Source organism: Hipposideros armiger, unplaced genomic scaffold, assembly GCF_001890085.2.
Source record: "Hipposideros armiger isolate ML-2016 unplaced genomic scaffold, ASM189008v1 scaffold_232, whole genome shotgun sequence".
NCBI classification, from domain to species: Eukaryota; Metazoa; Chordata; class Mammalia; order Chiroptera; family Hipposideridae; genus Hipposideros; species Hipposideros armiger.
This window is the reverse complement of record NW_017731582.1, coordinates 269,609-286,816: the sequence shown is the minus strand read 5'-3', so window position 1 is coordinate 286,816 and position 17,208 is coordinate 269,609. Positions and strand designations below refer to the sequence as shown.

The following is a 17,208-nucleotide window of genomic DNA, read 5'->3' as shown; positions in this document are numbered from 1 at the left end:
GTGTGTGTGTGTGTGTGTGTGTGTGTGTGTGTGTGTGTCTGCGCTGGGGGTGGGAGGACTTCGCATCCGGTGGCCAGGGCAAGAGCCCCGCCTCGAATTCCTGGGAGGAAGAATCCTCGGCGTCAGCTGTCTCCCAGTCCTGCTTCCTTTTTCTTTTCTGGGACCTCATTCTCCTCCCTCTAGCTTGAAGCTCTGAAAATCCCTCCCAAATTTGTCCCCAGAGAGAGAATGCCAGCCTAGCTAGGAGACTCTGGAATACTGAGGAGCTAGATAGGGGAGTGGGGGGAGGGGGGGTTGTGCATTGCTTGTAAAAGAAGTCAGGAGACAGGGTGCGGGCTGGCCAGAGATTTCCGGAGGCACAAATCAACGGCTAAGAGTAGGAAGAACACCCTCCTTAGATGCTGGACAAAGAAGTAGCCCTTTTTCCCTCCGCCCCCAACACCATCTCGGCGCCTTCCACAGGACAGAGTGGCCGATGTGTCCTGCAATGAATGTGTTGGGCAGTCTAGCGCTTTACTGAGAAATCCCTATAAATGAAAGAAACAGACACTGGCAGGGGTGGGGGTGGGGTGGGAGGTGGAGGCTGGGGGAGGGTGCATATGGGGCCTACCAAGGACTAGGTGCTCATTTATTCTTTCCTGATCCCTGAGAGAGCAACATTAGTCTCCTTTTACAGAAAGCAGCGGCTCAGGCAGCCCAGAGAGGCCAAGGAACTGCCCAGAGTCACACAGAGAGTGTCAGAGCCAGGACTCGAATGCGTTTCCCACCATCCCAGGCTGCCTCCCAGGAAAATCAGAAATAAAGAATCCATTATCAGTAGCAGCTTCAGGAATAATAAAAGTGTCCATGGAAAGGACAGCAAACAAAGTCCTCTGACCCAGAAGAAGGGGCAGTCTTCTGGCTTTGGGACGGTCACGGGCCAGCACCCACCTACTTAAGGGCTTCCCAGGGTCTGATGGGAAAAGGCAGGGGACACTCCAGCTGGCTCACTCACCATCCCTTTTTTGGAGCCCTCCATTCAGGCCAGTAACCCAGCCCCTTCCGGCTCACGAGCAGAAATAGCTGTGACAAAAGTCCCTCCCATCCCTGAAAATGGCTTTTTAAAAAATGCTTAAAGGCAGACACACAAAAAGGTGGCAAGAACTCTGCCAAGCCCCGACCTCAGGTAGATGAGGTGGGCATCACTTCAAGACGGTGAGGAACAGTAAACAGAAGGTCTGCCTACTTGGCTTTGTGGGTCAGGCCCCCCTGGGCCTCAGTTTCCCCCATCTCAACCGAATCAGTGATTTCTTTCATTCTTTTTTTTCTTACCTGCAGAACCCTGTTTTCCAACTGAATCTTTCTCAGAATATCAATCTGAGAGTCATGGAAATGGAGCTGCTGTGGTTGACATGGGACAAATCCCAGGTGCTCAGCCTTCCAACTGCCCCCAGAATTGCTCCAAAGCACACTGCTCTGGACTCCAGGCCTCCAAAGGGCCTACTTGAAAACCACGGGCTAAAGGATCACGGTGGTGGTGCCTCCTAGATCTCAAGGAAGCTCCAACCACCCCAGGTACCAGGGAAAAACAAACTAAGCCCTTTGTGCTAACTTGAGTCGCAGACGCTTGGCAACCTACAGAAGCAGGGAACAAACCACACTGGACTTTGGGCAGGAGACGGGGAGGCCCGGACTGTCATCCCAGGAGGCAGAAAGAGCAGCCCTGACCCAGACCCGTTCAAGTCACAGACCCGAAGTATAGAGCGAACTGGGAGGGGTCACCTAAAGGACCCCCGCTTATGGAAAGGTGGAGGACCAAAGGCTCAGAGACAGCAGCAACTGACCTGACGTCACACAGCGCCTAGTGGCAGAGCCAGACCTGGAGTCTGGGTCTCTCGGGATGCCAATTCAGAGAACCCTCCACTTGTTAAAGTTCAGGGAGACTCAGCAGGAATCTCCCAGGGAAAAGCCCCCAGCCTGCAAACTCAGAACAGGATATTTTGGTGGCACTGGGTGGTGACAGGGCAGAGATGTTTGTTTTGGTTTCCAAATCAATGCTTGACAACCTTGCTGGTGTTACAGTTTCGGCAACCATGAAATGTGGTTACCGCCCCCGGTAAAGAGCTCAGAGATGGTGGGTCAGATAAAATCAAATCAGTAGTGAACAGGGCCGGGGCCGAGGACCCCAGGCCCCTGGGTTGGTGTTTCCAAAGCATGATTCCTATACCACTGGTAGCACGTGAGGTGGTACACAGGTGACTTTTTAAATTTAAATGTTATTGACTATGTAGGTGAATGGATAAACAAAATGTGGTCGATCCATAGGGTGGAATATTATTCAGCAGCATAAAGGGATTTACTACTGATACATGTTACACCGTGGATGAACCTCAAAAACGTTATCTAAGTGAAAGAAACCAGACATGAAAGACTACATGTTGCATGATTGCATTCACAGGAAATGTACAGGAAAGGCTAATCTAGAGAAACAGAAAGCAGACCAGTGGCTGCCTGGGCTGGGGTGGGAACGGGGATTAAATGGGCATGAAGGATCTTTTTGGGGTGATGCAAGCGTTCTGAAACTGGATTGTGGTGATGGTTGCACAACTCTGTGGACTTACTAAAAATCATAGAATTGTATGCTTAAAATGGGAGGATACATGATATGCACATTATACCTCAATAAAGCGGTTAAAAATATCTTACATAAGACATAATACAGGGTGGTACATGGATATGGCCACAAGTTATGTCGGTGGAACCCAAACGCCTCCAAAGTGGAGAACACTGAGCTACACATTCAAGGTTGCCCTTTGGGGAGGCTAGTGGGGGTCTCCGAGCTGTGAGTTCCTCCAGGTGGACCAGAAGAAACCCTGGGACCTTTCCTTTCCTAGCACAGGCTCCATTGCTCACTGCTTGGGGCTCCAACCTAGACATCCTGGAAGAACCTGAAGCCAACGGTGGCCAACAGCCCAGGCAAACACTTTGTTCTCATGCCTCAGACTATGACCTCTCTTATGGACAGGGGATCAGGAGTGGGCTGGGAGCTCAAACTCAGCTTTATATATCGGCAAGGCTGGGAAGACCCTTTGAGATCACCTAGCCCTGTGGTTTTTAAACTTTTGAAAAAGTTGACCACATGCCCGCTCTTCTCCTGAGAGAAAATTCTTATGAGAAACCCGAATATAGAAATAGGTAAAACCAGAACGTTACTTGTGTAAATGTATATTCCGGTTCAAATATGTTACAGTTACCTATTTGAAATCCAACCACTGAGGTGGATGAGGCGATTTGGATCCATTAATATTCAGACTCGGGATCATGGATGACGGTCCCACATTCCGCTTAATTCTATCTTCAGTGTTGGCTGCAGAGTATCAAGAAAATCTTGACTCCACAGACTAGTAGCTACAAACACGGACAGTTTTTAGCAGTTTGCTTTGTGATCCCGCAACTCTCTTCAGACAACTGGAGAAGGTTGGAGGGTGGCTTTAACTTGAGCCCAACTACTACCAACAAGTTAACGTGCACGTGAACTTCAGTGAGTTAACATGAAGAACTTGAAAGTGGGTGAGCACATTTTTACGGGGCTGTTAGCATTTCAATACATTTTTAAATATTAAATTGTATTTACTATTCAAGGAACCCCTAAGGCATCTCCAAGAAACCCTGGGGCTTCAAAGAGCACAGTGCTAGCTCACCCCCCTCTCCCTTTACAGAGAGGGAAACTGAGAGGCCCCAAGAAGGGAGTATACTTGCTTTGGAAAAAAATCTAACTTGAGCCATGAATCAATTTCAGAAAAGACACATCTTCCCAGCTGACCAAAAAAAAAAAAAAAACAGACGGGGAGGCAGAGAAGGTGCACACATCCCCCGGAGGGCGGGAAAAGGTACACCTGCACTCTACCTTTCTCAGCAGCACCCATCTCATTCCAGGCCAGAGCCAGAAGCTGACATCACTCCCCACACCCTGGGTGCAACAGAGCATTGCTCAATGCCAACCTACCTCCCTTTAAAGCTGGGCATGGTTTTCCCATCTCCTTAGTAGCCAGGTCCAAAAAGCATGCATACAGTAAAACAAACACAACGCAAGCCTAAGGCATGACGACACAATCAACAGTGGCAGACAGAAGGGCCCATCCCTCTGTGGAGTTTCACCATCAAGAGCAAGTGCCTATTTCCCTACCGCACCCCAACGAAGCTGCCCACAAGGGGCAGAGAGGTGGCCTCTCCACAGCGAGGCACTAAGCCATTCTCAAGTCCTCAAGAGCGACAACCAGTCCAAGAGAGTAGCTGGTATACAGTAGGGGGTGTAAGACCTACCCCAGAGAGCCAGGCCCTGCATGAAAGAGAACTGAGATTCCAGGTATCTGCTCCCCGCTAGCTTGACAAAGAGCCCACCATTTTAAATAACATTAACTTGATTATACCTTCCAAAAAAGCATCACCGTCCTACTCTCCTCTCATGCAACTGTGGGTGGATCTCATTATTCCATTTTTCTGATGAGCAAACAGGCTTCCAAGTGGTTCAACAATCTCACTGGCAGGTGATGGCACTGGCATTTGAGTCCTGCCCAATGGAGGAAAAGGAGGGAGACCCACGCCCAGCTCCCTGGGCAGATCTCTGTGCTCATGTGAGCACCAGGACTCAAGGAGTGGAAGGAAAGATCCTTCTCAGCACATCCTCCAAGCCTTGGAGTTCAGAGCCAAGGCTCCCAATGCACAGTTGCCCATGCTGGGACAGCAGAGGGTTCTGCCCCCACCCAGGGCTGAGATGCTACAGACAGACCCCTCTCTTCTCATCAGAAAGCGGAGCCTACAGTACTATCAGCCAGGCCCTAGGCAGGAAACAATGTCAGTTTCCCACCTGGGGAATCCAGACTGGGCAGAAATGTGCTGGCCAGTCCTGCAGGCAGTCTGCCCTACACTCTAGCCAGAGATGGTGATCTGGGTCTATTCAATGCCCAGTCTTCCAGTCCAAGGTTTTCTCCTGTGGATCTTTAGGGCTGGGTTTGTTGGGGCCCAAATAAACCATGACAAAAATGTACGGGGGAGAAGAGGAGTAAAGGGAGGTATTTTTAAAAGCTTGTGGTCAATCTGATGTTAAGTCTGGTTACTCAGCCCAGTCAGCTGGACCTTACAGATCTGGAACAAGAAGTCAGACCCTAGCCCCAGTGGGTAGGGACAGATTCATCCATTTTCAAATACATGGTCTCATTTAATTCAAGGAACAAAAGGCCAGTGGGTTAACTAAGAGTTTTTTCTTTTTACCCATGGAGGGAGGGGAACTCACCTCCTACATCCTTGGGAAAATACTTAGGCTAGGAGACAGACTAACCAGCGGTTAAAATCACTAGTTCAAATTCTGGCTTCACCGCTTATTAGCCAGTCCACCTTAGGCAAGTCACTTGCATCTCTGTGCCTCAGTTTCCTCACTTACAAAATGGGGATAAGAACGTCCTCCATTCTGTGTTGCCGTGAGAATTAAATGAGATGGTTCTTTTGTCACCAAGAAAACAATGTGCCTGGTCCAAGCACTGCTCGGAGGTGTGCCCTAAGGCAGCCAGCGCCCGCTCCCATTCCTGGAACTAGATGACTGAGTTTTCCAAGCGTGTGTAAGGCGCTCTGCGAACCAGCTTCCAGCCCACCTGCTAGGACCAGCTAGCTGGCTGCCACCCATCCCTCCCGAATACACACATTCCGCGGCAGCCGGGACCTGGACGCCCCCAACCCCGGCGCTGCGGGAGGAGGGGCGAATCCCCACTCACCTCCGCTTGTACTCGTCGCGCTCTCGCTTCACCTTGGCCAGCACGTTGTAGAGCGCGCGGATCTCCGGCGTGATGGTGTCGATCTGCACGCCCACGCCATCGGGGTGCACCCACGACACGCCGGGGCCCTGCACGGTCTCCACGCCGCCGCCGCCCGTGCGCCGCACCTGCGTGTAGCTCCAGATGGTCCCGGGCAAGCGACCGTAGTGCTGCGGGTGCGAGCCGTGGCCGGGGGGCAGGCCGCCCAGGGCCATGGCGTTGGCATTGGCGCCGGCGGCCGCGCCGCTACCGATGCCGTGTCCGCTGCCCGGCGCGAGTGGCCGCAGCAGCTCGGGCCCGGTCTGTACGGCCTGCTCACGGGAGAAGGTCTTGTAGCGCAGCCGCCGCTCGCGCTCGCTCTGCTGCTGCTCCAACTGCTTCTCCAGCAGCCGGTTGCGCCGTTCCAGCTCGTGCACCTTGGCCAGGAAGCAGCGGAAGCGCACGTTGAGCCCCTTCAAGAGGTGGATGTTGGAGCCCAGGTCGTCCCGCAGCGCCGCCGTCACTGGCGATGGCCCTGGCCCGGCCCCACCGCCGCCCCCGCCCGGGCAGCCCCCACCGCCGCCGCCGCCACCCGGAGGGCAGCCGAAGGCCAAGGCCATCTCCCCAAACAGAAGCGAGTTCACCATGCGCCGGCTGCGCAGCTCAGGGCCCCGGGGCCGCAGCTCCAGGGAAGGCTCCAGCTCCGGGCAGGGCTCCCGGCGCGGCCGGGCCAGGTTGGGCGCGGGCTCCAGCGCGGCCGGCCAGGCGGTTCCAGATGCGCGCCAGATGCGGCCTCCGCAGCGACTGAGAGCCGGACCGCCCCCGGATGTGGGCGCCGAGGCAAGGGACGGGACCCGGGCTGCGATGGAGGCCGTGGGGGCTGCGCGAGGTAGCGAGGGTTGCGGGTACCGGCGCCGAGGCTGTCAGAGACGCTGTGGAGGCGCCGCGGCAGCCGCTCGTAGAGGACTCTTGGCTGGCACTGCCCCTCTGCGGCGGGCCCCGCCCACTGCAGACACAGGCCCCGCCCCCGATGCCTCCCCGCCCACCCCACCACCCTCTGCGGCGCATCCTGAACCTGAGGCCCCGCCCACAAGGCCTGCGGCTCCAGGCCTCTCCCACCGCCTCGTGGCTCCGCCCACTACCGGGCTCCTTCGCTTTCTCAGCTCGGACGATCAGGGGCTTGCAGCTGTGGCTCCACCCAGGTTCCTCTGGACCACGCCCTCTCCTGTGCCGGGTCCTGCCGCCCCGCCCAGCTCGGATTCTTTGCCGGGGAACACGGACCGCAGAGCTGCACTAGGCACGCGGTTAGCTGAAGCCGCCGCAGAGCCAGCCCGGCCTCTTAAAGGGACCGGAGGCCTACGCAGCGCTCGTTTCCTCCTTAAGGGAGCCCTTTTCCCCACGTCCTCTGCCAAGGAGGCTCCGCTTCTCTCCCACCCCGATTCCCCAGACCCCAAATTCCCACGAGGTGCGAAAGACCTCGGCCTGGAAGGGCTGGGGGATCATAGCATCCGAAGGTGCATCCGCACCGCACCCCACTTCAGCCTGGGCGGCCTAGATCGACCTTTGCAGGATAAGGCTGCTCTTCTGCCGTCACGTTTCCCACGCGGTGGACTCGGGCAGGCTCTTTGAGCCTTGCCCCTAAGATCGGCCTGGGCACTGTGGAGCCCGCTGGTTCCCGGGCCCATGGAGTCCCCCTGACGTTGGAGGGGGGTGCGGGGTACACCGAGCGAAGACCCTCCGGGAATGCCACCCTCCTGCTCAGGCTGGGATCCTGCAGCTACCCGGCGCCATGTGACCACCTCCCCTCCACCACACACTCTCACGTTGTGATGCAGCTGACCTCAGAGCTGGGGGTCCATTTCATTGAGCCACTTAGAGGGGCGCATGGGCGAGGAATAGGTCTGGAGGGTGGAGCCAACCCGAGGACGCATTCACTCATTCACTTATTCATTCACATCTGTTTTCAGATCTGCCACCCTGAAGACCAAGTTCTCCAATCTCCTGATATCGCTAGGGCCAATTTGCAAACATCTATCATTATTTTTCAAGTGGCAAATAATTGAGTGCTTAGAATATGTCAGGCGCCATACTTAGTTATTATTCCCATTTTACAGAGGTCACTGAGACCAGAGGAAGAGCAAGCCACCCCAAAACACACGCTCCTACGCCCTTGAAACACTGCTGGCCTCTTGTCCATTTGATCCCCACCACAAACCTCAGAGAGAGGTACCACCCACCTTTGGACACCTGTGGCTTGCGCTGTGTGCACTTAACCAGATATGTGGCATGTTCCGGATTCTTCTGGCCTCATTTTTTGAACTGCAACTTCACATTTGTCTTGTTAATTTTTATGTTTGTTTTGTCTTGTGTGTAAGCTTGAGGGTAGGTACCCTGTTTTACAAGGACAATGACTTGGTGTTCTCAGTGACAAAAGAGACACAAAGGAGACACTGGCTGGCTCTGGGGTGAGGTTGCAGCTGTGATGTTAGTTTGCTGGTTTGGATTTGGCCACAAGAGCACACCCTCTGCGTGTTTCCTTCCATCACCCCCAGCTTCTCGCTCCCTGCCAAAATGGACTCACCTTTATAACACCCAGAGCTGAAACTCGCAGGTCCTGAAACCTTTCCCTGCTTCGCCCAACCCAGTGTGGTCATTGCTCTTTACTCTTTGTTCTCTCACCTCTTAGTGATTCTCTCGTTTATCTAACCTAGATAAACGTCCTGCTTTTCCGTAAAGCAGGAATTCATGGACCTCCTCAAGGGGCTTGAGGATAGAATTCTGAGGGGTCCATGATACGGGTTTGGGATTGGACAAAAGTTATATCTTCGTTTTCGCCAGTCTAAATGGTAGGTAGCATTTCCTTCGTCTTTAACCTTTGCCATTTTAACTATGATGTGTCTTGGTGTGGACCTGTTTGGGTTCAGCTTGTTTGGAACTCTCTGCACTTCTTGGGCTTGTGTGTAGCATTTCCTTTGATCATGGATGCAAGCAACAAGTAGAAGTCCTTGTCATTTTGTCACTAATAGGAATCACAGATATTTCCATATTACGCTTCAGTTACTATTGATATTTCAAACTATTGTTTAAACTACCACAACTCTAAAATTAAGATCATATCATTCACCACTAAATATTATTTAATGTATTCATAAAGAAGCACAAAAGTGTTTACATATTTTGATAGTTGTATTTTAGTAAAATTGTTTTCATTGTAAGCCAAGTGCAATTTTTAAAAATTATCCTGAGAAGTGTTCCACAGGTTTTACCAGGTGCCCAAGGAGTCTATGAGGCAGAAAGTGTTAAGCCACATGGGGAGTGGTCCCTTGCAGCCTTTTCTAGGAAGAATCTGTTCTGCCAACGGAATTGCCCTGAAGTTGGGGTGTGAAACCCTGGGGTGTGGGGGGTGCCTGGCCCTGTCCTGGGCACTACAAAGTCAGGCATTCATTTATTGAGCACCTGCTCTGGCACAGTCCCTGCCCAAATGCTGGAGAAACAACTGGGGGAAACAACCCTGAACAATGCAAGAGCTTAAGGAGCTCTGGGGGAGATAATGGAGGCAGACAACCAAAAATACCACCCTGAGATGTGGGAGAGGGTGCAGGGGACGGAAGCCTGACCAGGAGGAGATGGCTGAGCAGAGACCAGGTGATCTGAAGGAAATGGAGGAAGTCGTACCATGACTTGAAGGGATTTCCATCTGAGTCATAGAAACATGGTACGTACAAACAAAATGGCTAGAAAATAGTTCTGTGACCACCAATGTGCAAAAGCGAGATGCTGTGTCTTGTTCTTTGTGAGTAAGATGAGAGGGGAGGCTAACCACATGTCCTTTTAGCTGGGGTGATCAACTGCCTCCATTTGCCCAGGACTGAGGGGTTTCCCTTGATGCAGGGCCTTCAGTGCTAAAACCCAGAAAGTCCCAGGCAAACTAGGACAAGTTGGTCATCCTACTTCCAGGACATAGCTCTGGAGACATCTGAGCCCAGAGTCCTGGTCGTCAATGTCAGCCAGATAGAGTTCACTGTGCAGCAAACCCAGTGCTTCCACTTTAGAGACAAAAGAATTGAGGCCCAGAGATGGGTAGGGACTAGCCCCAGGTTGCCCAAATAATTGATGGCAAAACCTGGCCTAGAATTCTGGTCCCACTCCCTGTCCAATGCTCAGTCCTAGCCAAAACCATGCAGAGAGGTCAGTGGTCCCTTGCTCTCCGCCCTGAACACCCTCATCTCCCACATCCATCATCCAAAGAGACTATAGGTGGGTTCTCACAGGGTGAGAGGGGAACAGGGGTTCAATAGACAGGAATATCCCCAGAAGGGACGCCAATTTCCACCCACTGAACAAGGGTGGGTTTTCTAGTTGGGTACCTCCCCATGGCCCTCAATCCCAGCGGCCTGTCTGACCTCTTCTTGTAGGCAGGAAGAGAGAGTATTTCCAGAGACAGATTGGTTTTTGAGCCAGTGTTGGCTTAGGTTTGGATCTCTGCTCCGGCTGTGTGACCTGGCAGGTCACTTCACCTCTCTGAGCCTTCATTTCCTCATCAGTTACATGGACAGAACTTGACCCGCAAGGCCCTTATACCTTCTGCCTCTGTCACAGCCACCCTGTCTGCTGCGTCAAAGTGTTGGGCACACGGTAGTCTCTCAATAAACAGTTGCTGAATGAATGGATGAATGAATGAATGAATGAATGAATGAATGAATGGTCAACTTTCATTCTCCCCACCCCACTCTCCTGCCATTTCGTCTGGTAACTACCTCTCATCCTTCAGGTCCCAGCCACATGCACCAAGCCCTTTCTGCCCTCCCAGCACCCGCCAGGTCTGGATTGGGGTGTTTCTCTAGGCTATGTCAGCACCATGCCTATGCCATGACAGTATCAGCTACACTCTCTTGTCATCGATGGCTTTTTCATCCTCATCTCCACCCCACCCCTACCCAGGCCCCAACACTCACTACACCATGATCTTCATCAGGGCAGGGACCTTGAACCAGCACCAGGTCTAGTTCACCGCTACACCCCAGTATCCTGGCTTGGTGCCTGGCACATGCTAGGTGCTCAACAAGGATGAGCTTGGGTAACCAATTAAGCTGTTAGCACTGGAAAAAGCTGTAAAGTGTATAATAGGTGCTCAATGAATGTCAGATTTTCACATTTTAATTACATTTCTTTGTTTTACAACTTACTGAGGCACATTTTACGTATTTATACAACTCACCCATTTCAATGGTTTTTAGTAAATTTACCAACTCTATCACTATAAATCAGATTTAGAATATTTCATCTTTCCCAATAAGATTTCTTGGGCCCATTTATTGTTACTCCCTTTTCCTACCCTCTGCCCTAGGCAACCACTGATCTACTTTGTGTCTCTATAGATTTGCCTTTTCTGGACATTTCATATGAATAGAATCATATAATACAATACATGATCTCCTGTGTCATGATTCTTTGAGCATCAACGTTTTTAGGTTCATCCATGTCATAGCATTCGCAGGTCATTCCTTTTTTTTTTTAAAGATTTTTATTGGGGAATTGCGGGGATGGGAACAGTGCTGAGGAATTGGGGGAAGGGGAACAGACAAGTTGCTATTGTTTTGTTCTTCAATCTAGTTGTGGAGGACGTTGCTTCACTGGCCCAAGTTGGCACCATCATTGCGCTCTTCCCAGGCGAGGCAGATCAGTCGCTGGCTTCTGGACAGCCGCTCACTGCGGCTGCTGGCCGCTCACGCTGGCTGCTGGCTACACACGGTAGCCCATGGCAACCCACTGCAGCAGGGGCTGCAGCCTACGCCGTCGCCGGCGACTCATGGCAACCCAGCTCCAGGTTGAGCTGTTGTTCAGCATCTTAGCTGTGGAGGGCAGTGTCACTGGCCCTCACATGTGGGATCCGAACCGGGGCCCTCATGTGGGATCCGAACCGGGGCCCTCTGGCGTCCCAAGCCAGTTCTTAACCATCGCGCCACTCGGCCGGCCCGTTCATTCCTTTTTATTGACAGTCTTTTTATTGACAACCTCTTTTTAAATTTTGGTAGTTTGGATTTTTCATGACCTTACTTACTTTACTTTTCTGCACTTCGGTTCCTCCTCTGGAAATAGAACTAATAAAAATATCTACCTCATAGGGTGGTTATAAGGGTTAAATGAGTTAATACATGTAAAGTCAGCATATATGTTATAAACGCTCAATAAATATTAGCTATGATCACCATATTTTTTTTTCTTTCTTCTTGCTGATGCAAATGTAGAAAGCCTATGAAGAGGCAAGGAAAAAATAAGCACCTCCAATGACCCCACACCCAGCGGCCCTCTCTGGCCTCTAAGTTCAGTCCTGCTGCCGGGGAGAATGAACTGCTCTGTCCCCTGCATCCTCCATCCCCACCCACAGGCTGCAGTTTCTAGAACATTCTCATCAGGTTTCCTCATGGCCAAATGAAAGAGAGCAGTAAAACATGACGGCACAGAGGAAAGGGAGTGGTTGCAAGTCCCACATGATGCTACAGGTGAAAATGAATCCTTTAAGCAAAACAGCAAATTTTTGAGGTGTCCCATCTTTCCTCCCAAAAAACAATGAGAACAACAGCCAAAAAAAAAAGCTGGCAAGAAGGGCGACTGGCTTGCCTCAGCGGCAGCAGCGTGCTGCTGGGCTCCATCCCTCCTGGGCACCTCCGGGCTTACAAGCGGCTTAAGCTGCCTGTTGCCTCAACAATTATTCTGGGTGGGTGTGCCTTCCTCGAAAAGGGCGTGGGTTTCACCGAAGTCAGGGCTCCAGAGTGTCCCACTGGCTGCCCAACAGCGCTGATCTTGGTCCACAGGCTTGGGGGAGCCCTGGTTCTTCCAGCACCTTCTCCAGGTTTCCGCAGCCTGTCTCATGAAGGCCAGCTGGGGAGCACTGTAGAATCTGGCTATATGGCGATGTGGTTATGAGCCGGGGAGCCAGTGCCAGGCACCATCAATGAACTGTGTGGCTGTGGGCAAGTGACGCAACTGCTCTGTGCCTCAGTTTCCCCCTCTGTAAAATGGAATAGTAGTTCCTGTGAAGATTAAACAAGCCACAGGCATTCAGAGCTCAGAGCAGCACCTGGCATGTATTAAGTACTAGCCATCAAGAGCCAACATGCCTCGAACCTCTAGTATGTGCCAGCACTGTTCTAGGTGGTGGTTTGAGCTCCGCATGACAGGAATTCAAGGCCAGGAGTTGCAGAGGCTTAACGGGGTGGGGGGCAAGGGGAGCCATGCTGGATTACTCTAGGGGGGGCCACAAGTTTGGGGAGGGGCGATTGTTTTCAGGCCTTATTCCCTGCTTCCTATATGACAGGCATCTGTTGAACATCTCCTTTTCCCTGACTCTATCACTAACACTTCACATATTAAAGATGACCTTCTTACAGGCGGGGACACTGAGGCTCAGTGGGTAAAGGGGCCTATCTAAGATCACATAATTCATGGCACGGTTGAGCTCTGAGTCCAACTTTGAACTCCAAGTCCTGTCTGTCTCACTCTGACTGCAGCTCCTTCCTTGACAACTCAAAGGTGGAACATTCAAACATAGACCTGAGGAGCGAGCTGTTGAAGTGATTTCTGCCAACCTGTTCCACAGTGGAAACCTTCGATGAATGGAAAGAGGCATAGAGGAGCGAGGGGCAGCAGCATCATGAAGTGAGCCCAGAGCCAAGATGAGAGGCAACGCCATGCGCGCCTACCACTGGGCCTTTGCATGTGCTGGTTCCTCCTCCAGGAACACTGTTGCCCCTTCTCGCTGGCTAACTCTCACTTATCTTTCAGATCTTTGCTTTGGTCTACTTCTCCTTTGTTTGTAGTCTTGTTTTGACTTTGAATTGAGGTATAACTTACACTCAGTTAAGTGCACAAATATTACGTGTTCAGCTCAATGAATGTCTACATCCTCGTAGGCATACCCCGATGTGCTCACCACCATCACTTCCCACCTTCCAGAAGGCTCCCTCATGCTCCCTTTCATTGGCATCTCCCAAAGATAATCAGGATCTGACTTTTCTCACCCTGAATTCCATCCTAACCTTATGTAAGTGGTATCATACAGTATGTTTTGGCTTTTTTTTGCTCCATCTTATCTGTATGATTGTGTGTAGTGGCATTTTTGTTCTTTTGCTTTGCCATATAGTATTATATGGGATGAACGTACCACTACCGAGGATGGATGTTTGGGTGCTTTCTAGTTTGGGACTATTCGGAGTAAAGCCTCTGTGAACCTCCTCCTCTATGTTTTGGTGAACATACATGCTTGTTCCTCTCGGGTGTACATCAAGGGATGGGATTGCCATGGGATTGGCAGGGGTCGGCAAACTGTGGCTCGTGAGCCGCATCCAAAGAGCCGCATGTGGCTCGCGAGCCTCAGTTTGCCGACCCCTGTTCTAGGGGGTGTGGATGTTTAAAGCTAGTGGATGCCAAACAGTTCTCCAGGCTGGCCATACAAAGTTACACCCCCTTCAGCAGTGTATGAGAGTTTTGATTGCTCCACATCCTAGCTCATAATGAATATAGCCAGTCCTTTTTATTTTAAACTTCCTGGTGAATGTGAAGGGTAAAAGTACTCATCCCCAGAAGCCACTCTGCAACCCCCAGACCAGGGACCACCTCGCCTGTTCTTCCTTGTTGTAGATTCATTTCTCTGTAGCATTTCCACCAGCTCACTCTCCCTCATCTCAAGGAGAAAGGGCTCCTTGAGGGACGGAAGAGCACCATATGTCTGACCCATAGCTCCCTTGGGTCAGCGGAAACCAGACCCTGTCACCCCGGCCCCAGGCCACGCAGCCTTTCCCAGTGCGGCCATAAGTCCAGCCCTGAGGTTGAAGGGTGCTCTCGCTGATGTAGCCTAGTTCATTTCAAGCCCAATGCTTCATGAGCTGGCCCCTTACTGAGGGCATGATAGCTCTCTGAGCCTCAGTTTCCCCATCTATGAAATAAGAAAGACACCTCTGCCCCATAGGGTTGTGGTGAGAGCTGAATGAAATGCTATATATTAAGTCCTTGGAAGGGTGCCTGGCAGAGGGGAGTGGCTCTCTGAGGTCACTCTAAAACCGCAGCCTTCTCTCAGAGGAGATGACCTCTCCTGCCTCGTTCTTCTCATCATCAGAAAGCTCTATAAAGTGCCAAGCTGCATGAACCGACGTGTCCATTTCTGACCTCAAAAACCAACAAGTACTGAGAGCCTTTGCTCTGCTCCACACGCGGCCTCTGGCTCACTCCGCAGGTTACTCTGCTCCATCGACTCTCACAGCAATGGGTCACGTGCCCGGCATCCTCTTACGTGCTTCTCATGCATCATCTCATTCTACCCCAACCGCATCAGTCCCCTTTTCCAGATGAGAAACTGAGGCTTGGAGAGGGGAAGTCTTTTTGGCCGAGGCGAGACTCTTTCCTCTGTTTCAGGGCCTGGAGAGCATAGGTCCGAAATCTTAAGCCTGGTCCTGTGTGGATACTGCGAGGTGCATCCCAACCTCAGGACAAGGGAGGGTCCTGCCTCTGCATGGGGGGCCAGGATGAGTGGACTGTCGTCAGGGAGGCCCTGGGGGTTCTGGGAACCACAAAGCAGGGCAGGGCAGGGGAGTCCTTACCCTGTGAGGTCCCTTCTGTCATCCCTACTGGCTTGCTTTTGGAGCTTGGTGAATCCCCACTTCCCTCACCTGACTTCTGGTGTGCAAATGGCTTTCTCGCGTGCCAAAGAAAGCCCTGAGAAAAGGGCAGGGCAGGTCCTCTGTCACCTCATGGTCCTATTTCTGCCGAAACAGATGTCCTAGCAATAGGGACACCTCCTAGGAGGTGACTGCAAAGAAAAGCGTGAGTCAAAGGCATTTTTCCCCGAGGACTGCCCTTTCCAACACCATGTAGAGGAGGAATGTGCCTGACCTCATCCCAGGCCCCAACGGCAGGAACATCTCCCTAATTGTCTTTAAAGCAACTTCAAAATGACTCATCGCAGAAGTCACTGTGTCAGCCTTGGTGACTTCCCCAACAGTTTTGTAACTGCAGAGGCCTCAGCCAGTTAGAAGCTTCCTGGGTCTACACCTGCCCTGCAACTTCCGGCCCAACTCAAAAGAGACAATAGGAGTCACCAAGGTGCCCAGCAACAGGGATTGACTAAATAAGTCCTGGCACATTCTTAAGAAGTAACACTCAGCAATCCAGAAGATAATACACACCCATGCTTACTGGCATAGAGAGCTCCGCCACATATCGTGGAAGTGAAAAGGCACGCTATGAAACACATTTTAAAAGTCTCTGTCTTATGTCTGTGGGGCTCTTTCTGTGTATATCCATAGGAAAAAAATCTGTAAGGACATCCAAAAGGTCAGCAGGTGGTTTTTACTTTTTAAAAATACATGTATGTGTTTTCTGAATAATAGTAATAATTGCTACAAAGCTCTGCGCCAGGCATAATGGTGAGTCCTTTCCCAGCAGTATCTCATAATCCTCACATCAAGACAAGTTTGGTAAAATTGATCCCCCATTTTACAACGAGCAGTTGTTACTTTTATAAGGAGAAAAATGAAAAAGCTATTTTCACTTTGAAAAAAAAAACCAAACCAACCATATATCTCATATGGCTGCATAAAAGACACCAGGCCAAGTGGGAGATCTAAAGAGGAATTCTCTGCATAGAATGCAGCTCTGACTTCAGGAAGGTTCCTGTCCCAGGTACCTAAATAACTCGAATGCTAGTTTGCATCTGGTAAGTGAGCCAAGAGGTACCCAGCAGAGTGTTATGAGAATACAGAACCATAAGTTGTGGCTTTCAGGGGCCATGAAACAAATGTTTATTGAGCACCTACTACGTGCCTCTGCTCTCAGCACCTTATCCTGTTTTGGGCTCACAGCAACCCTTGGGGTAGACATACCTTCCATCACTGTACTCATGAGGAAATCCAGGCTTAGCAAAGTCCCGAAATTTTCCCAGAGCCACAAAGCCAGGACTAGTAGAGACAGGATTCAAACTTCTGTCTCCACAACCAATGCTGTCTCTCCCACTCCTGACATTCCTACCATCCTCAGCAGCGTTCAGGACAAAGCTGCTTTTGAATTCAAACTCGTTTCATAAATAACATTTCAACAGCAGGTGAGGCAAATGGAGGCAACTCTCTGTTTAGGCATTAGTTTTCTTACTTCTAAGTTTGGGGGATAATAATACCAACCTCATAGGGTTGGTTTGAGAATTAAAAGAGGCAATAGAGATAATCATGTGTGTAAAACACCTTGAAAACACACCTGGTGTGAGCACTGAACCTAGTGGGCTCTGGAGTCAGGCTGCCTGGATTTGTGTCTCTTCTCTGCCACTTACTGTGTGACACTGGGCAAGGCACTTAACTTCTCTGTGCCTCACTTTCTTCATCTGAAAAATGGGTGTGATTAAAAAAAAGTCCCAACTTCATGCTTCTGTTAGGACAATGAAATAAGGGAATGCACG

At 51.1% G+C, this 17,208-nt stretch overlaps 1 protein-coding gene across 2 annotated transcripts in view; it reads right to left on the bottom strand.

Annotated features, from left to right (window-relative positions):
* IFFO2 (intermediate filament family orphan 2) overlaps positions 1–6,755 on the bottom strand; it is a 48,876-nt gene extending 42,121 nt beyond the window's left edge. For both annotated transcript variants that reach the window (XM_019654926.1, XM_019654927.1), the window contains exon 1: positions 5,748–6,755. In XM_019654926.1, the coding sequence (XP_019510471.1) occupies positions 5,748–6,412 (665 nt within the window). In that variant the 5' untranslated portion in view covers positions 6,413–6,755. The remainder of the gene's footprint in view (positions 1–5,747) is intronic.
* Between the last annotated feature and the right edge of the window lie 10,453 nt (positions 6,756–17,208).